At 42.0% G+C, this 20,551-nt stretch overlaps 2 protein-coding genes across 3 annotated transcripts; both read right to left on the minus strand.

The window, feature by feature from the left end:
- Positions 1-2,661: 2,661 nt before the first annotated feature.
- cbx7b (chromobox homolog 7b) lies at positions 2,662-10,450 on the minus strand. Of its 2 annotated transcripts, none has more exons than XM_027289185.1 (6): positions 9,987-10,448; positions 7,994-8,037; positions 7,226-7,291; positions 6,126-6,192; positions 5,625-5,982; positions 2,662-4,602 (listed from the first exon to the last, which is right to left on the minus strand). In XM_027289185.1, exons 1-6 carry the CDS (start codon positions 10,053-10,055, stop codon positions 4,397-4,399), a joined length of 810 nt encoding a protein of 269 aa, XP_027144986.1. In that variant the 5' UTR covers positions 10,056-10,448; the 3' UTR covers positions 2,662-4,396. The 2 variants fall into 2 exon arrangements, with proteins under 2 accessions (XP_027144986.1, XP_027144987.1); XM_027289186.1 differs by having other exon boundaries at positions 4,409-4,597; positions 9,987-10,450.
- A 1,290-nt stretch (positions 10,451-11,740) lies between these two features.
- Positions 11,741-20,551, minus strand: josd1 (Josephin domain containing 1). Its single transcript, XM_027289187.1, has 5 exons — positions 20,328-20,551; positions 18,803-19,774; positions 18,577-18,705; positions 17,249-17,443; positions 11,741-14,441 (listed from the first exon to the last, which is right to left on the minus strand). The coding sequence occupies exons 2-5, from the start codon at positions 19,162-19,164 to the stop codon at positions 14,342-14,344; spliced, it is 786 nt and encodes a 261-aa protein (XP_027144988.1). The 5' UTR covers positions 19,165-19,774; positions 20,328-20,551; the 3' UTR covers positions 11,741-14,341.

Genomic DNA, 20,551 nt, shown 5'->3' on the forward strand with positions numbered 1-20,551 from the left:
AGTCTGCTGTGATCAGTGCCTGTGGGATGTCCTGGACAAAGTCCGATCCATGGAGGCACTGACCTTCTCAAGTCTATGCTCCTTTGACCAAAAATAAAAAGTACGTTATCTTAACTTATCTTTTTTTCTTTTCTTTTTTTTTACACTCCTTACATTTGAGGACTGTTCATTGGTGTGCCATTTATTTGCAAGGTCTCAGTGGCTTTCTGACTTTTCTTGAGTTTCATTTAAAATCTGAATGTTACCTGGATTTAAGAGTCACTCAGAGTAATATGGCACTTGCAGACACCCTGTGAACACCGACTCCATCAAGTATTTTTGGGATGTCAATAAAGCAGACTGAACAGGTCTGATTAAAATGATACTAAACATGAGCAACATTTATTTTTTAGTATTACCATAGAAATATCCTATACACAATGACACTTCATAGACCGGAGCAGGTAATGTGCAGGTTTACATCACGATAAAGTGCAAAGATTCTTTCGCTCAGTGGTGGACAAAAGCAGCACAAGCAACCACATTAGGCGACGTCATATCCAGGTGCTCGTTTTTGTCACATCATTACATTTAAATATGGCATCAGCTCAGTGGTTATCACAAACTGTATAAAAACTATTCTGTTCATCTGCGTGACGAATACACAGGTATCATTAAAGAATAAATATACATTCAGGTCAATGTAGAAAAACAACCAGTTAAAAAATACATGTTTCTCCCTGCTGCCCCCTCCGCCTTCCTCCCCTTTAAAGTCTGCTCAGATTTCAAGTCTTAATAACGTCAGTGGAGGATCGTGCATTCAGACCAAACAAGCTGGGATGGTAATAGAGTCTGTGTGTGTGTGTGTGTGTGCGTGTGTGTGTGTGTGTGTAAAGGACGGAGAGAGGCATTAGCCCAACAGACAAAACAACACAATTATGCAACATCAGGCACTTCCATTCCCTGCAGCTTCATTGTCACACACAGATAGTTGTGAGATCACGAGACGCTGACCCATCATCCTCAGTGTGGGATAAACAACTGGCGGACCAATGGGACGCCACTGTGGGAGATTCCACAGACTTGACACATCACGTCAGCTCCTGTGTCCACCAGGCAGGAAGTCAGCAGGGTTCAGAGTCTGGATTTTTGTCTTTTCAGTCAGTTTCAGTGAATACAGACACATGAAATAAATCTATAAAGGTGTGGGGAAACATCACTTTGTCAGTCTTTTTCATAATCATCATTGCATTTTCTCGTCATCTGATTCATGGAGGTTTATTTTTCCATTTTCCATTAACTATAAATTGCATATATTTTATACCACTGCCAACCACTTTTCTAAAGCGTACTGCAGGTTTTTAGATGAACTTCCTACCTTCCAGGCATCAGCAGTTTATTTCAGATGCAGTCTGCTCAATTGCTGGTTTTATTACTCATTTATAATCATTTTATATGACTTCAAATTAAGTCATCATCAAGTTATTATCTTTGGCTGCAGGTTGGAATCAAACCCCAGGCTGCTGCGGCAAGTACTGAGCCTTTGTACATGGGGCGCTTGCGTACCAGGTGACCAGGGCGCCCCATTATCTCAGATATTTCATTATTTGTGATATCTAAATCTATTTGGATATTTGTCATTATAATCTATCAGTCTTATCCCATTAGTAATAGACCTTGAGGTGAGATTGTTCTGTTAGCTGCTCTTTTAAACCTAGAAATGAACTTTAACATCGACAATAAAACCCGAGCAAACACATCCTGTTGATGAAGATCATGGGATACGATCCAAAGCTCCAAAGGAGCTACTAAATGGACCCTGAAATAAGATTGTTTTTCTAACTGAATGAATATGGATTTATACCTGATCTTCATGGTGTACTTTGAGATATACAATCCATCCCAGTGAACACTCGCTTTTTCCTCTTCATTCTATCAAACAGACGATCTGAGATGTGGAGCAGAGATTCCTGATCGTTTTTTGTTACCTTCTCCTCAATGGATAGGCTCAAGTTTTCAGGTTCTCGTGTAAACACTGCAACTATTATCTGTCTGCTCTAATCATTCCTTCTGTTCATACTGGCTTTCTAAATCTGCCAAACTCAAGATAAAGTCGCCTTTTGAGCAAAATTGTATATATATATATATATATATATATATATACATATATATACATATATATATGGGAAAAAAAATTGTTGATTGGCTCATTTGAACAAAGTTCCGCTCACAGATTTAAAGGTCTGAAAGGTTGAAATTACAGTATTTCACAAGAAAACACTAAAGATTAGAAAGTCTAAAAAACAAACTTTGTGTACCACAATTTTGATTTTTTTGGTTTGATTTTACAACAACACATCTTCTGACCAGGATGCTGCTGTACTAGCTGCAGTACCTGCTTGCAACTGCACTGCTACATTACTATAACACAGCTTAATAAATCAAGTTTTAGCTGTGATAGGTTACAGGAGTGCAAGTTGATTGTCCTTCCTTGGTGAAATGTGACTGGAAGGTACGAAATCAATGAAACCTTTTGGTATTTTTCATAAAATAGTTGTCAGTCATGTAAACTATGTGATTTACCCTGTCGGTCAAACTCGGCTGGACACAAACCCTCATGATGTTCAGTGCAATTCTATAATACATTCTGTCATCAAGTCTCATCTGGTTTTCTAATTTTGGTACAATACTCAGTCATCACTTGTGTAGTGTGTTGTATGTTGTAAGATGAAGAGCCGGGCGGACGGAGAAAACTACACTATGTGTATTTGCATTGATAGAACTGTACTGGAGGAGAAAGGCATGCAGGCGGATCAAAGGACTTTGAAACGCATACAGGACTAAGCCACATGTACAGAAGTAACAGTCTATGTGTTCACAGGTTACAGGTACTGCACTGCATGTTAGTATGGGACTGTAGTGTGGAGTATGTACAATACGTATGAGTCCAGTTCTGGATGGTTACCTTAGTGTGGAAGAGACAGAAACAGCGGCCATGTTTACATGCACAGAGATCTCTTCCTCTCCCTCTGGTTCACATGATTCATCACGTCACTGAATGCGATAACTCTGCTACTGTGCTACTGTTTACTTTGCAAATACAAAACTCATTACGTTAAATGAAAGACTGAAACATTTTCATGCTTGTTAACAGATTTAAAAGGTCCCCTGTGGAGTTTTTGGCCACTAGTAGCACTACTACTGTTTGTTAGTTCTTGGTTTGTTAGTTCGGAGATACACATTCCTGCTGCTACGTTCAGACTATTTCACTGATCTACAGGTGGCAGCGATGCAACACTAAATTGGAAGAAGAAGGTTGCAAGCTACTAGCAATGTAGGCTCTAGGGAGGAAGTGAGATTTGTAAACCTAACTGTCTATTTACAAGAAAACTCTACAGGGTACCTTTAAGGTGGAAGAGTTAAGACCCATGATAAAAAAACATAATTTACCTGTGTCAGCGAGTTTTAACTGGTACCAATAAGATCTGTTAAGCACAACCCTGATACTAAAAAAAGTTGTGTATATGCTCTACACATGTCAACATAAAGCAGCCTGGAATATGCCAGTTCAGGGAGACTGCATACACCTTCCTCCAAACAACATGCTCTCACATCACTCGGGGAGGAAGGGATTTGATTTGGAGTGAGAAATCATGACACTATCACCTGTTACCAGTTAGTATGTTTACCTGTGGAACTTTTTCCACAACTTGTCCGTCTTTTATCTTAATCCTGTCCCAACTTTTTTTGAACACGCTGCAGGCTGAGAATGAGTGTGTATATTGACAAAAACTAAGTATAGAAGTGCAAATCATTGCATTCTGTTTTTTATTTATGTTGTGCACAGCATCCCAACTTGTTTGGAATCAGGGTTGTAGGTTCTTTGGCTTTCTGACTCGTACTCTCACTTTATCGGACTCACCTACTTAGTCACATTTTAATTCTACAGGCCCGAAGGCCCTTGGCTAGTCCAGGTACTGCTAAACTGGTGAACCCCTAAAATCAACCTAAATCTGGCGATCACGTACGGGCTACAGCTCGCCGGTCCGACAGTGCTACTGATTGCACCTCAATCAGCCTGCTGACTTGGGTCACGCTTGTTGTTCTCGAACAGAAGTCACAACCACATGCAGCTATCTAATACCCCTTTAATTCAAAAAAGGCAACTCAGTCCCACTGTATCGAGAGGTGAACAGCTCAACCTAAATGTAACATTAACTGGAGTTGTGACTCTGTGCATGTAAACATACCACTGACCAGGCTGGAAGTAGTTGAAGAGAGGAAGAGCAGAGCGAGAGGTTACACAGAGGGAGTGAAAACCCCAACCCTGGCCCTCAACGACCATTCACACATTGCGATGACTCCCAATCCCTCTCACAGCGCCCTTCCCACCAACCTACTCAGACTTCATCACATTTCAGACCTCCAGGCCCCAGTCTCTGAAGAAGCCTTTGGCCACTCTCGACTCTCGGAAAGTCACTGTGAGGGAGTTGAGGGTGACATCTGTGACGGTCACCTCCCCCGGACCGATGATGGGTCTCCAGACGTCATCGTCCGGCTTGTCTGATGCGATGACCTCGTCTGGTCCGATAGCAGACTTCCACTCGTCTGTCCTCTTCTGTCCTGAGTGAGACGGGAACATGGAGAGAGAAATACAGAGGGAGAAAAGAGTTGCATTGCATCAGACCTATCGCATGTGGACTGTTATTGAGTTAACCTCCCTGGACTGGCCTGGCTAGATTATCTCTGCTCTGATAGATGTTATAAACTGACAAAGGCAGATAGGATGCATTTGATTGCAGAAACAAACAGCTCTGAGTACTCTGAGGTGATAGGGAGGACAGAAGTGCTCCCTTCTGCACTCCACGTCATTATTTTGACAAGATTTAGTCTCACCTTTAAATCATTCAAATGGATTTTACTGCTCTTGTCTCATTTTGTCCAATTGTGTAACTTTTCTACCATAAAATCACAGGTTTAAAATCATTTGGATGCTACACTGACTTGTAATCAGGTGTCTCTGTCATCAGCACACCCACCATACCTGTTGCACTATGTAACTTTGGGCTCCGGGTATGATCACCTGCAAAAAGTACGTAGCGCTTTACAGCACTAAGTCACACACCGCCAAGTATTTCACTGATTTTGGTGAAACTGGATCATATTTTATGGAGAAGATGTTTTCTAGTTTGCCCTCTGATGTCCTGACCTGTGCAACAACTCTTTGTGATTTGCAGAGTTTGCAGAGCTGAAGCTGGTGGCACTAAATCACAAAAATATTCATTTCTATGTAATACTTCTTAAAAGATTTACATCTGCAATGGTGTAAAACTTTCAAGCAAAGAGGATGTTTCATTATAGCACAGCCTGTCTGGTTGTCCGTAGATCTTCATAGACTCTATAGTAACTGTTGCTTTACATTTACTTGCACTGCAGAGACTAATCAGTCTATATTTTGACCTCTAAGCGATTTGCTCTTTAATCATCTCTGGATGGAGGAGGTTTTATGTTTTATGTTCTTGGTTGCATGCCCAATGAAAAAAAGCCTGTGCATGTCCATGCCCACTAGAAGGTTCAGAAAGAGTCAAGGAAACTGGGTCGTGATTCCGATTAGAGTCTACGTGCTGACCGACTGACACACTTACCATTTACACTCCTTTCTGTTATCTCCTTTGGAGACGACTCCTTCTCCTCCTCTATATCCTCTTCATATTCTACATTGTCCTCCTCTTCCTCCTCGTCATCCTCCTCCTCCTCCTCTCCCTGGCCGTCCCAGTCCTCTTGTGTAGGACTTGGAGGGTTTGAGTCAAGGCACTTGAACTGTGACCTCCTGGGTTTGCTTTTTCGATGTGCCACTTGCAGATGTTCGTCCTGCCTGCAGGCACTGTACGGCTGATCCTCGTCCTCGGAGACCAGAGAGCGTGTCAGGGAGAGTCGCAGGCGAGGCGGGGGCTTCTCTGGAGACTTGTGAGCGCTGCGGAGATCCATGGTGTAGATAGTATTCTGGACAGACATCAACGAGAGAACACACACAACAAAACAAAAAACTTAAATTCAATCATTTCAGTACTGGAGAAGGTGGCAGGGTGCAAAGGAAAGAGAGTTGTATAAACAACAACTTTTTTTTATTGAACTCCAATCTTTACCTGCATAAGGAGTTTTTTGGTTTTGGATCCTTTTCTCCTGTGACCCAGAGCTCTGTCTCTCTGCTCTCTAAAAAAGCAAAGCACGCTGTTAAAAAGAGGACAAAATGTCGTCTGTGCATATGTTCACTGAGCTGCTCTGTTTGAACACTCTTCTTTGTCTAGATGTTTCATTGGACTACAATTTTTGTATGACATACGAAAAACATCCCAGGCAACAAAACAACTGTCCATTTAACCATTGAGCAGTGTTTCATTAGTGGGCTCCTGTTTTGTCACATGCAGACACATTTCTGCCATTGGTTATAGGATATTCCACTCATCCACAGGTGACCAAAAAACAACAACAAAGAAAAAGAAGAAGGACGCTAACAAGTGAACATGGATGTTAACAATGAGGGTTTCAAACTTTTAAGGAAAGGCTAAGAAAACGTTTTATTATCTTTGGTATCACCCAATTTCTTCAGGTTACATCAGCCAAACAAAAGTCAGGAAAGAAAAAAATAAAAAACGATAGAGGAAGAACACAAAGACCCAGCCTATCAAGTTTTTATCACGTCCAAAGGCTGAAACTTTTACACAGTCAAGAAAACAAGGAAGGAAATGCATTAAACATGTTTGTACCTAACCTGCAGTGAGTTTTGGTGAGTAACACTGAATGTCAACACAAACTCTGTTTCCAGTCAACACAGTGCCACTTGTTGTTATCAGTCCACCAGAGAAATGCATAAAAATCCACATTAGAGTACTTTTACACCGCCATTATAAATGTGGCCAGATGTGTGTGTGACCACCTTTGAGGATGATATGGGATGCAGCATCCCCCTTACATCTTTGGTGCATTTAGATGTGGCTTTGATGTGTTTTGGCATGTCTAGTCACAACCCAACAACCTAAGACACATGCCAATGCTAGCTGGAGCAAGGTCTTGGATGTGGGCCTGGGTCTGCTGAGTCATGATCTCTTTATGATTAATATAATGAAAGTAGAAAACTGATTTATTCGGCTCATTCCTGCTGCACTGTGTGTCAAACCCTGCGGTCTTTCCTGGATTCAGGCAAACACTTTTCATCCGGCAGTATTAGTGATGAGTGGAGACATACTTCTCTTCGTAGGCCTGCACCAAGCGCTGGTCCAGAATGTGTTCCTCAGGTTCCCACGTGCTGTATCTGCCAGACGTTTAAAAAAAAAAAATCTATTTATTACCTCCATTCATTCTTTTTTGTTACTGGATTAATTCTGGTAATCAAATCAGTCTGGTGGTTGTTTAACATTTTCCATTTTCAAAATATTCTTCCTGAAAACATTCATGATGTGTTGGCTGAAAAAGGGGCTCACACAATGGCTCCATCTTGTTTGTTTCCTCTAAAACAGTAACTGTGTGATGACATATTCTCCAGAGTGTCCACCAATCATTCACTTTTTCATCACAAAATGTGAAAGATGGAGCGTTTCTATAGCCGATAAGGCAAATAATCTGATGAAATAGCATCCATCCATCATCTTATCCTTATCAGGGCTGCGGGCAGCTGGAGCCAATCCCAGCTGACTTAGGGTGAGAGGCGGGGTATTCCCTGGACAAGCCGCCCGTATATCACAGGGATGACACATAGAGACAAACGACTATTTATGTTCCCATTCACACCTCTACAGGCAATTTCAAGTCACCAATTAACCTATAAAACTGCAATGTGGGAGGAAGCTGGAGTACCAACTCAGACACGAGGAAAACATGCAAACTCCACAGAGAAAGACCCAGACTGGAGCACTGTGCATAGTTATAATTTGTTGTACGTGTCAGTGTGATAAAGATGCACATACACAAGTTTTATATAATTCATCCATCCTTCTGTTTAACTGTGCATACTTACTTTGGAGGCCATCCTTTCCACTTCAACAAATACTCCACATTCCCCTGTGGAGACATAAAGTTTAAGAGCGGTGTCAGCCAAGAAGTTCATTTTATAAATTACGTCACAGAATATACTGTGGCTTTCTACTGTCAAAATACCTTAATACATGCGTTATACGTCAAAGGTGTTTGCATCATTTGTTGAAGAGTTCACTCACCTGCCATGGCAGATGGAGGATCTTTATGAATTATATATTTATAGTATCATACAAGAACGCTTTGTCTGAAAACATAATTGATTAATGTGTAAATGTGTGGTTTTCTCGCCTGACGACAACAATTGATTATATTTTTGCCCTTGAATGGACTTTATGTATAGGAGGATGTTGCTCTGCTCTCTGACAATATCTGTAATTAGTCATCCTCGGTGACATCATCCAAGAACCTCGAACGTATTCTCAGCGGGTGAAGTCACCACGTTTCCCGACTTCACTTTACTCACCCAGTTCCCCATATGCAGCAAAAAAAATCCCATATATAGGATGAGACCTGGTGCTATAAATGATTGGTTATGGTTAAATGGAAATAACTTGCAATGTAGCCCACTTCATACTGTAATGACTGGTCTTGGGCAGCTCAAGATACCTCTGGTAAATCTCTCTGCATTAGTGAAAATCTAAATATATTCTTGAATTGTGGTCTAACAGTAATATCAGGATATCACACAGCGTCATAGCAACACGGGTACACAAGTGTGGATGGACCGATATAGACTGAGTATGACTTGTGGTTTCACCATGGCTCTATGTGCAAGCTTGCTCTGAACTTTCACTTCATACTCTGTGAGGTCTCACTTTAAGCTGAGCATCAAACCACTGTTCAGACAGATGGATATCAAGTAACTCTTCAAACACTAATAAAATAAAAGTTCAAGATAGGCTGCGTGCCAATTAGTGGCATCTTCCCACTCCTCTGTATATCTTGGTATACCGCTGTAGGTTGCAAACACTTTGTGAATCCACTTAGTAAACACAGCATGCCAGTGTTGCACACTGTATGTGTAGTTATTTGTATATTAATCAATTAAACATTTAATTTAGAAAGCAAAATGGCAAACATTGATCGAATGTGAAGATTTTCTAAGCGTAAATCAGCCTTTGGGCTGCTGCTGAGACAAAACAAGGAAGAAGTTTAAGTTAGACTTGGCTCATTTGAGTCTAAATTACAAATTAATTCATAAAACAGGTTAATTAATAATCAAATAATCATTAGTAGTAGCTTCTATTTGACCATTTTAAGTGTTGGACACCCGCAAAACCCACATGGGGGGGGGGGGGGGGGAGGACCACTAGTAAACAGAGGTGCGGGGGGGGGGCTTCTGCGTCGGGAGGAACCATAATTTGTAGCTGCGCACTTCTTCTGTCAACAACATACGGTAACTTAAAGCCAGATCCAATTAGCGGGAAAAAAAAAACAGGCCCCGAAATGAAGGTGTTTGTTTGATAACATCACCCCCCCTCCTTAAACACCTGACATTATAAGCTGTAGTTAATGACAACACTCTCCACGTTACATAAAGGGACACCCCCCCACCCACCCCACCTTTTTTTTTTTTTTTTACACACAAGCCTACAATTAGATAACCAGATAAGCCGCGCGGCTCATTTAATCTCTCAAAGCTTTCATTAGCTTCCAAAGTAGCATCCCTCCCCCCCCCTCCCGCCCCCCCCCGACCACCCCCCCCCCACCCCCACCCCGCCACCACCCCCCCCCCCCCACCACCCCACCAAGCAGAAGGAACCCGCCCGCCCCCCCACCCCCCCACCCCCCACCTCCCCAGACCCGCAGGGAGAAGGCCACATCCCCCCCTCGAGGCGCCGAAGAGGTCGGGTAGGTGGAGAGGACGGAGTCCCAACCACCACCCCCCACAAAAAATGTCTCCTTCAAATGTCCCGCAGCTAAGCGCGCTGACACGTTGTGTAAACATTGTGTAAACATTGTGTAACGGTTACCTTCCTAACTCTTTTCTTCACAATTGATTCCACGGCGAACACTTGCTCTCCAATCGCTGACAGCTCCATCTCTGTGCACGCGGCCGCCCGTTGGCTTTTTAACTGTCAAAGTAACGTCTTTTTTTTTCTCCCCTCTCTCCTCCCGTTACAAACTGAGCTAACGTTAACTGGTGTATGACAGCCGTCCCTCGCTTCTTTCCTCTTCCTCCTCAGCCGTCTTGTTTTCCTCACAGTTTAAGGGCCCATTTGTCCGGAGCGACTCTTCCTTGTGGTGGATCTTTGCGAGCGTCCAGTGACTTTACAAAATCTGCGACACATCTGCACACCGCTTCGCGCGTACCCGACTCTCTGCGAGCGAGAGCGCGCTCCCCCCTCTCTCTTTTTACAATGAGTCCGTGCGCGCCACCAGCTGCCTCATCATCAGCAGCCAATGTATGGATGGAGACCAAAGCAGTGTGATCATTGATGGTAGTAAAAAAAAAAAAAAATACTACGATGTATAAATATAGGTGACGTAGTACATCATTAAATATTACATTAGGTTGGTAATACTGGTGTACACATGAAAAAGTAGCTTGTAGGTGATGTAGGTGGAGCTAGTTTGAACTACTACACTACTACTACTACAGTTTGTAGTTGAGGTGGTTCCCAACTTAAAAAGGTCGTGAGATCATTGAGGTAGGAAAAACCAAAAACATTAACGCTTCACAAATTTCAGCTTTTGTACTTTTCTTTAGGATAAAAATCAATGAAAAGTTTCAAATGAGTAATAACGCTTTGGTGAAACTGACAATAACTCATCCATCCATCTTCTGTAACCACTTGCAGGCAGCTGAAGCCAATCCCAGTCAGCATTGGGCGAGAGGTGGGGTACACCCTCGACATCACAGGGCTGACAAACAACCATTCGTGCTCACATATATACACCTTCGGGCAATTTAGAATCACCTGTAGATTTTCTCTAGAATTTTCTCAGCAGCCATTCTGACATGAAAAAGCAGGTAAACACAGGTGTTACCAATGATACTGGTTAAGGTCCCGTTCCATTCAGGTCAAACAGAGTCAGGGTGCTGCTGTGGTGCACGTTAGCTCACTGGAAAGTCTCTGCTGCAATAAATGAAACTGGTCAAAGTGGCTGCCAATAACTTGCATGTCTTTGGACTGTGGGAGGAAGCAGGAGTACCCACAGAAAACCCACACAGATGTGAACCAGCTACCTTCTTGCTGTGAGGCGAGATGTGTGACAGGCTCAGTCACCAAAAAGGTCTAATCTAGTCTGAACTTTTTTTTTGTTTTTTTAATGTGAAATCTTAATTTGAAAAGGAACTGGTAGCTGCAGCTGTAATGGAGTAAAAACTACAATATTTCCCTATCAAATGTAGTGAGATAGAAGTAGCAAAAATGAAAGTACTCCAATAATAAACCTCAAAATTGTACTTTTGTAAATGTACTTTTGTAAGTTTACTTAATTACTTTCAACTTAAGTTGCCTTAAGCAGCTTCTTTATCAACAGACTGCTACTCCCACCATGTAAGAAGGAGCGCTACAGGTCCTTCATTCCAACACCTGTCAGACTCTTTATCACCAGCATGACTTCATCTATACATTTATTACTTATGAGTAATTTCTTATCAACCTTATGTATATGAGCTGCTGTGACAAGTATCATTAAAGTCGATCTTATTTTACCAACTAATGACCAAAACCTCCTTCCAAGCTAAATAATGCCCCATTTAAAACACCCACGCTGTATCTTTTACATAAAGTGCCATTATAAGCATTTTATTTCTATGCAAAAAATAAAAAAAAAACAAAATACAGTGACAATCAGTATTCCTTAAATAGACAGGGCTGAAAGATTGTCATGGCAAAAAAAAAAAAAAAAAAAAAAAAAAAAACGTTCAATGCAATCGTGAGACACTAGTCATGATGTGATTGGGTCCAGCAAAATAATGATGAGCTCTGTGACGATTCGACGCAGGTCCACTTGGATATGACGTTAAAGGTCTACAGACTGGGCTGGAATAAGAGCGTTTCATTCCAAAAATAAGACATGCACCATTGAAAAACGTGATCTTGTCTTTATAAAAACCATACCATTTAAATCAATAACATAACACAAGCCCTTGGCTTCATGATAAATTGGTGCTTTGGAATAAATCTCCTGACACGGTGTCAAACTGCACAGCCCCTCTTAATCTTTCAGAGCAACAAATATTTTCTTATGTAAACAAGTTAAGGCCGATATTGTCGTTAACAGACAATACATGTATAGTATTAACAGTTTCTCTTTAGCTGATAGCTACAAACTCTCTAATAAGGCTCATTTCACAATAATCAACCACAACATGCCTGGTCAGACATGTGCTCACTAGCCGGTCCGTCAACTTTACTTCTCTTTTTCTACATTATTCTCTATTCAGGCACACTGTGCTCCATCTGACAACTTCCCTTTTGTGCGACCACCCACAAAAAAACCCCTCCTCCAACTGACACATCAGAAACCTTCGCTGGCTGTTTATGACTTGGTGGGACAATCTATGACATCCTCGCAGAGCTGTGTTTGGCAGATTTGACAAGAGATGTTTAAGAAGAAGAGGAGGAAAGAGGAGCCATGCATCAACTGAGCTCCTGTGCTACAGAGGACTGCCCTTTGGCCGAAAGTGGAGCCAAAGAGAAGATAAAATTAAACAATGATTAAAAGTATTGTCCCTTATTATATCTGTCTGGTGTCATTTTACCACTGTGCAAGGAATTATTGTGACTTTTTTTTAAGCAAGAGTGGGTGATATAGACAAATAAAAATATATTTGCTCATATCGATATGATGATTTCTAACAATAACTAACTATTCAGATTATCATTGACTTTATTATCACTTACTCGCTTGGCCTGGAGCTAAACTGAATCACGCATCATCGTCATCACCAGACTAAATTTACTCAGTTGCCATAGAACCTCATGCTGGAAAGTGGAGCTGCAACTAAGTGTTATTTTTATTATTAATTAATCATTCAGTCAGTTACATGTCCATTACATTTTCTTAGAGTCCAAATTCACTTATTTAAATTAGTTTGATTTGGTCCAACTAATAGTCAAAAACCCAGAGAATATTCAGTTTACTGTCATAAATTCCATTTTTGTTTGTGAAAATTACTTAAATGATCAAAATTTGCCAATGAATTTTCTGTCTATCTTCCACTGTAAAGTTTGAACAAGGACCATGAGACGTGGTTGAAAGCTCCAGAACAAGATTGTAATTGGATCTTGAGTTGATTCGTTTTTGTTGACTGCTTTTTACTAAGTCAAAAACTGCCATGCTATAACTGCACATGGTATACAGATATATTTTTGGACTTTGGTAGCTTTTGATTTGATCAATAATTTGGACAACAGGTTTTCTTCTCACCCTAATTTGATAAATATTACATCATGATACAGTATAATTCTACTGAAAGATGATAATCTGTACTATTGCATTGTTTCCTCAATGACAAGCACTCTGCTTTAAATCTGAATGTGAAAAAAAAACATGGATGAATGATGCTGTTACGTCTTCCTTGAAAGGAAACTGAGGCAAACATCCACTAGAGGGAGTGCTTGGCCTGGGTGTTGCATTGATTTGTTGCATATAAAACTGTTGTGTCAGCACAGCCTCTGTACAGTATAGGCTCAGACTGTGCCAGAAGTGTTTGGGAAGTGGATGAAATACAAATTTGGCAACGTGATAAGTCACTGATTTTGACATGTGATAAGAGAAGGAGGAGTGAGGAGATGGAGTCACGCTGAGACAAGGAAAGGGCACGCTCCGGTGAAAGTGAAGGACGGAGGATAAGGACAGAAGAGAGATTCACAACATATGGGGGTGGGGGGGGACAAAGACACATCAGTGAACATCATGACTGAAGCAGGGAGGATCACTGAAGGAGACAGGCAGATAAACAGCATTTTTCATAAAGCCTGATCTCCCATGACTTTGGAAACTTCAACAGTACAAAGAAAAAAAAAAAAGTTAAACAGATCAAAACTGACATTGAAAAATAGTCAATATATATATAAAAGCACAAGAATAGCAGAAACTGAATAGTAACTTTGTTGTAAGTCTTAACTGTGTTGTGAGTAAAGGACTGTGATTCTTTGATTCTCCCTGTAAAGTGTTTGCCTCCTTCATTGCTTTGCATCTTACCGGAAGAGTCCAGCAATGGGTGTGTAAACAAAACCCAAAAAAGGGAAAGAAAATACATCTGCAAGTGTGCATCCATGTGATTGGCTGTGCACGACTCTACTTCCTCTCCCGTTCATTCTGTGATTGGCCTGATGGCCCAGGTGGAGCTGTGATCGGCTGGTTAAACCACTTAGCCATCAGATCGCCATGTTTGGTGTGCCTCCACTTCCTCCGAGACGACCAATAGGAGTTCACAGTTCTTCCCTCGCAGCTGCTGGCGGAGAAACTTCCTGGGATGAAAAGGACAGCCGTCGTTACAATGGTGAAAAGCAAGATGAACAACTCTTTTGTGTTCATTTGTAGAAAACGATTAAAGGTTTTTAAAGGCCTGCTTTAAATCTGCCAAATCATTTTTTGGCCACTTAGAGGCAGCAAAAACACAACAGTAACATATCACTTTCTACAGTTCTTATGGCCAACCAATGACAGTATAAAGGATAGACAGACCCACTTTGTCACACTTAAGTTGCTGAAGCGCTGTTTTGAAGCTGAAAGTATGTGCCGCTGGCTGGCTTCCACCTCACAGCTAATCTAAATATCATCAAAGATGCTGGACGGTGGACCTGAGGCGGGCGGAATGACGCCTGGGTGCTCTAATAAACCATCTGTAACCGCACTTACCTGTCAATCAAAGCTGCAACACTGTTAATTATGCATAACTTTAAGCCTTAATATCATCTGAACACGTGAGAAAAAAAAATTCATCACCATCACAGTTGTCACGAACGGGGAAATTAGCTATAGAGGCCAAGACAGATTTGTGAACCAGGCTGTAAACATGTTTATTTCTGCTGTGAAGTTGGACCTTATGGAGAAACTGTTTCCTATTTACACATCCAGACTCTAGAGTCATGCTATGAATAGGGTAGTTGCTAACTTTGTCTATCTGGGGCACCAGTAGTATGCAATGGGTTTATAAGAGCTTTATTGCTGAAAACTGAAAAAAGCTAATGAGAGTGGATTTGCAGGCCAGAAAACCAAAACAATGAGCTAAAAGACACTGAAGACTCTCCAAAGGGCTCAGAGAAACTGTCCAGTCTGTGATTATTCTCCATGTGTTTGTCACATTACACACGGTCATTTGATTTGTTGTTTATATAAAATTTTGATTAGTGCTGCTGTAAAGTAATAGTTTGACATTTTATTTGTATGGTAAATATATAGAGCTATTGCCAGCAGCTGGTTAACTTAGCTTAGGTATATCAATTACCAGAAGGTTATGTGTTCAGTAGTCTGACTAGCAGGAAGTAGGCTGTTGGTATATGCCGCTTATGGAGAACCAACTACGTCAGTCAGCATTCGCCTCACCTTCCGCTATATGTGTGTTATTGTTAACAGACCCCCAACGCTACATGAAACAACAGCAACCTTGAGGAAGCAACCCGCAAAAGTTACCCTCACCTGGTTGTTAATGGTACGAATGTAAACAAGCTAAGCTGCTGTTACTTTTTTCTTTGCAGAGATTTCACCATTTTAATGCCAGCTCGCCGGGCTCGCCTCCCCTCACGCAAATGTCCCACTAAAACAAGTTTCCCCCAAAACTATTTTGCAAGGGCACCATCACTGCATCCTGGGCTTAGCGCCGCCCAAAAACAAGAGTGATGGATGTGAGAACAACACAGAGTGTTTATTTTTCCTATACCAGAATGATAATGTGTTCAGTCAGATCATTCAGCATTGCTGAGATAGGTCTGGTTATGCAAGACAATGTTTTCTGTGTCATTCGTTTGTTTGTCAGCAGTATCCTAGAAAATTACTGGCCAAATTTTCATGAAACTTGGTGGAAGGTGTAGCAAGGGCCATGGAGGAATGGATTGGAGCTATTTAACAGAGCAGGTGCACAAATGTATACATGAATTCAAACTTGCAGAATCAAATTTGCAGTCATAGTGCTTGCACTTGCAGACTGGTTTAATGGCCTTGGTGAAACTCTGTGCTCTCACAGTGCCCTTCTAGTTTGTCATGTGCTTGTAGTTCATTGGTTCATGCTTTTCCTTATCTTATGATTGTTTTGTTTTGTTTATATAAACACTCAACATTATTACTGACATCTTTTCTTCAACACACTTTATCTACAAATATGAAAAATAGGTTCCTTCCTGCCCTAATCAGTTAGTGTCAGTTAAGTACACCTCACACATGCCCACACACTTGACTCTGATATCAGCCTGCTTTAGTCTTTAGTGTTTTATCTGTAAAAGAGATGTGAAATATCAAATTTCCACACAGAGACATAAGAAGTGTGCGTCCTGGTCATATTTTCCATCACAACAGTGTTTTTATTTATTTCGAGACAAGTCTCTATAAAGTTAACTGCACTGTTGTTGCTCCTGTGATGGCAAACAAAGAGGCTGACAAAGTGCAAATTGACCCAACTGATGACTCCCAGTTAAAATGTTGAACTGCTCCTTTAAATCTTTTAAAGTAGTTCTCAGGCTGTGGGGTTGGCAGTTATACTAAGTTGAATAAATATGACTTATGTAGGGAAAATAAACAAACAAGAGTTTTTTATAATTCTATTGTGCTGACCTTAACTTTACTAAAAGTCAACCTGGATTCTTTTTTATTATTTTTTTCCCGAATCATTGTTAATGACTAATGACTTCAGCCTCTGAAGTTGGTTATAGCAGAAAAGGTGTTTAGACCCAATACTTTAAATTAACATTTTCATAAAGGAAAATGAGCCAAACTATTTTCTGATGCCCTCTTCTTTTTTGTGTTAATCTACTGCAAACACTTTACTTTGCAGTAAACATGCCATCCAGCTGTGAACAAATGCAAAGCCTTTATTGTGAAACAGCTGCAGAAAGTGTTATGTCACAGAAGTTAGTACCCAACTCAGTATCAAGTTCCATTCCATAAACAGGCCAATACCATAGATGTAATTAAATCTCAGTCTGGACCAAAGTGTCAGACAGACAGATCAACATAATCATCCTTGGATCACCACGACCACAGCCCTGCTGCCAAAAGAGGACAAATCTGGCACTATAATTAGAACAAACGCACATAAACGCACATATCTCATCACTCTAACCTGAGCTCATCCGGGTTGCCGATGGGTTGAGGGCTACGCAGCTTGGAGTCCAAGTTGTAGTAGACCCCTCCCACCTCTCTGACTCCTATCCAGTGCTGGCGTTTGAGCGGCAGCCGGAGAGGCCCCCAGCGCAGGTTGGATGGCACATTCAGAATGAAGCCCGTCACGTTGGACAGCTCGATGCTGCCTACATCCCTGAAGGAAGAAAGAAAACATTTACGGTTTTTACACTTCCCTTTTGTGTTGTGAGCGGGGAGACAGAAGATCGGCAGCGAGAAAAATTCACATGAAAAGCAAAAGGTCATATCTCAAATAGAGTTGGGTTTGTCTGTTTGAAAATAAAACTTGAAACCTGCTTGAGATAGTTAGTGTCTTATACACTACATATGATAGTGATAGGAGCATAATGGTAGCAATTGCCATGGTACACAAGATACAAAAAAAAAAACATTATATTGATGTAGCTGGAAATTAAAAGCAGCTGACCATTCACTATATGTACGATATGATATGATGATGAAGATGACACCAAACTGCCATGAAGTTTCTTCAGTTTTTTTAAATACAGCAACATGTAGAAACTTCTCCATAAAAATTTTAATGTACCAACAAGGAGAGTTATAAAAACAGTCCCACAAGTCGCAGCTACATCACAAACTTTAACCAAAAATATGTCTCACACTATAGCATGAAATGTATGAAATGTATAGTACACTGCACAGCAATGGGAATGGAAGTTTTAAGAGGTAATCTGTAAGTTATCACTGCTGAATATTTACAACAACAAAAAATGTAAAAGCTTTAATCACATGCTGCAGTTTGAATTAAACCTATCGTATCAACAGAGAGGAGTGTTGCTGTGTTTTTAATCACTTGATTGGGGTTAACTATGATTTGGTTCCTGTTCTGGTCAAACCAGAGAAACAGGAATGTGGCTTTTCTGATAACATTAAACGTTTTACTGATAAAGGCAAGTCTGTGGTCTGTTAACAGCCATGTAAGCCTGTTAATGAGGGAAGTGGTAATGCTGATAAAACTGTCTCTTAAGACTTTGTCAACTGATGAAACTGCTGACTGGTCAAAAGGATCGTTTGAGTCCCTGCTGATTAGGTAGCAGAGGTGTCGATGTGAGAAGAAAGAAGAAAAACAAGACAGGTGGGTCTAAGAGGAAAATTTAGGTAAACACTGAAGGACAGCAGATAACCTGCAGCTACAACATAACCAATGTAAACAAGGGTGGAAATAAACAAAAGTATAAACTATAAATAAAAAGGTAAACAAAGGAACTGTTTATATTTTCTAGTGCATGGAAAAAGGAGCCTACATACCTTCTTTTATCCCACCACACTGCCTCAAACCCACGGGTCTGCAGGGCTGCCATAATGACATTTACATCATAGTTCCCATTCCCCAGCATGCTCTTCTTGTGAGGTGTCACCAGAGTGCTGGGAGAAAGCCTGCAACAGGTTGGCAAGAGATTAAAAACATTACCCGCAACGTTCCATGTGCTCAGACTGAATATTGGTGTGCAGACTGATGTACCAGCTTCCTCACCTCTGGTAGATCTCCTGCAAGGTGTCCCTGCTGAAGGCCGTCCCGTCCTGGAAGACGTTATTGAGCGCGTGCAGGGCGCAGAGCTCCCTCCGCTGCTTCTCGTGATAAATGGCCGGAGGTGTCAGAGAGGGTTGAGGAGGCAGTGGGGGGGTGAGGGAGGAAGAGGAGGATGAGAGATCCTGCTGTTGCTGCTGAGAATCCGTGGGATCCCTGCACCTTCTCTGCTCTGCTCCCACCACCACCACCTCCCCTCCACCTCCTCCTTTCTGCTTGCTGAAGTTCCAGCGCATGCAGCCCAGCTCCTGCAGGCCGCCTCGCCCCTTCCCCTTCCACTCACCGGCTGGATACGGAGCGCTTCCCATCCTTGGACGTTCACCACCACCACCACCACCACCACCACCACCACCTCCGCCGGCTCCGGCACCACCTCCTCCGGCTCCACAACTACTACCTTCAGGACGCTACATCAGCATCATGACAACCGTTGCCATAGCAACCTCTCAGCCGCCTAGGAAGAGAGGAGCTCGTGTGTCTTTGTGTATGGTTGAGGGGAAGGGGAGGGAATCCGCGAGGTAAATGAGACCTGTGGCTGTTAAACACGGCAACACCTGCTCGCTCTGAAGGCGAGATGTGAACAAAGGTCAGCGGGAAACTGGAGCTCGAGATGGGAATGCCGGCAGAAAGAAAAAAAAACGCAAAGAAAGAAAGATCCTCCAGATGCTCCCCAAATGAAAGATCGCCGCTCCAACAACACCACAGTGGTGTCGTCAATCAAACTGTTGCTGCTGTCTGTGCTTTTCCACTTCCTCCATCTCCTGCGAGCGTGCTGACAGCTCTTTCCATCCAGTCACCGAGCCTATAGCTTTGCAGTTCTTTCCATCACCAGGCTGCTGACCATGAAGCGTCCCCCCCCCCTCCACTGGAACAGGGATTTTTGATACGGAGCCGGAAAAAAAAGGGAGACAAAAACACCTGAAAGAAAGACAACAACAACAAAAAAAAAGAAGCTATTTCAAATGCTCCACCACAAAGTTAACAGAGGCCAAAAGAACACATTCAAACTGCTTACTTCATGGGAACAGCAGCCTTAAACACCTTAAACAACAACTCTGAAACAACGCTGAGTGTGTGTTTAACAGTGATAAGACAGCTGAGATCACATTAAAAGCTCCTACGAGCTCCTCTTGGTCAGCAGACCCCAAAATGAGAAGAAGGTAAACATTTCCAAGCAGCTTGGACTGGATAGAGGAAGCAGGCTGTTGTTAGTAAGCTAGCAGAAGAAGAAGAAAAAAAATAATATGACAACAGCGCACGTACGTGAGAAAACACACACATTAGAGTCCATTACAGAGGGATATCTACTGCTAGACTGTGAAAGCACACACGCACAGATGCTATTAACCCACGATAGTAAGAGATAGCTGGCGTTAATCTTGTGGCTGCTCGACGTGACTCCCGTGTCTACAGCCAAACACAACGCTTCCTTCACGTCTTCTAACTTCATTTTGCCCAACAGACCACTCACCTGGCCTCTTCCTGTCGGTGCTGGCACAGCTGGGCTGTCATAAACCGGTCTAAAAACTCAACCTACCCTCTCCCGTTTGCCTAAACACTGTCCAGTCCTTTGTCTTTGCCAATTTTACCCTGCTGTAAACCCTCTCTCTCTCACACACACTCTGTGTCTGCCTCTCTCTCCGTCCGTGCAGACACGCACATGCGCAGTAGCGTCCCCCTGGCTCCATATTGCTG

This window comes from Larimichthys crocea, chromosome XVI, assembly GCF_000972845.2.
Source record: "Larimichthys crocea isolate SSNF chromosome XVI, L_crocea_2.0, whole genome shotgun sequence".
NCBI classification, from domain to species: domain Eukaryota; kingdom Metazoa; phylum Chordata; class Actinopteri; family Sciaenidae; genus Larimichthys; species Larimichthys crocea.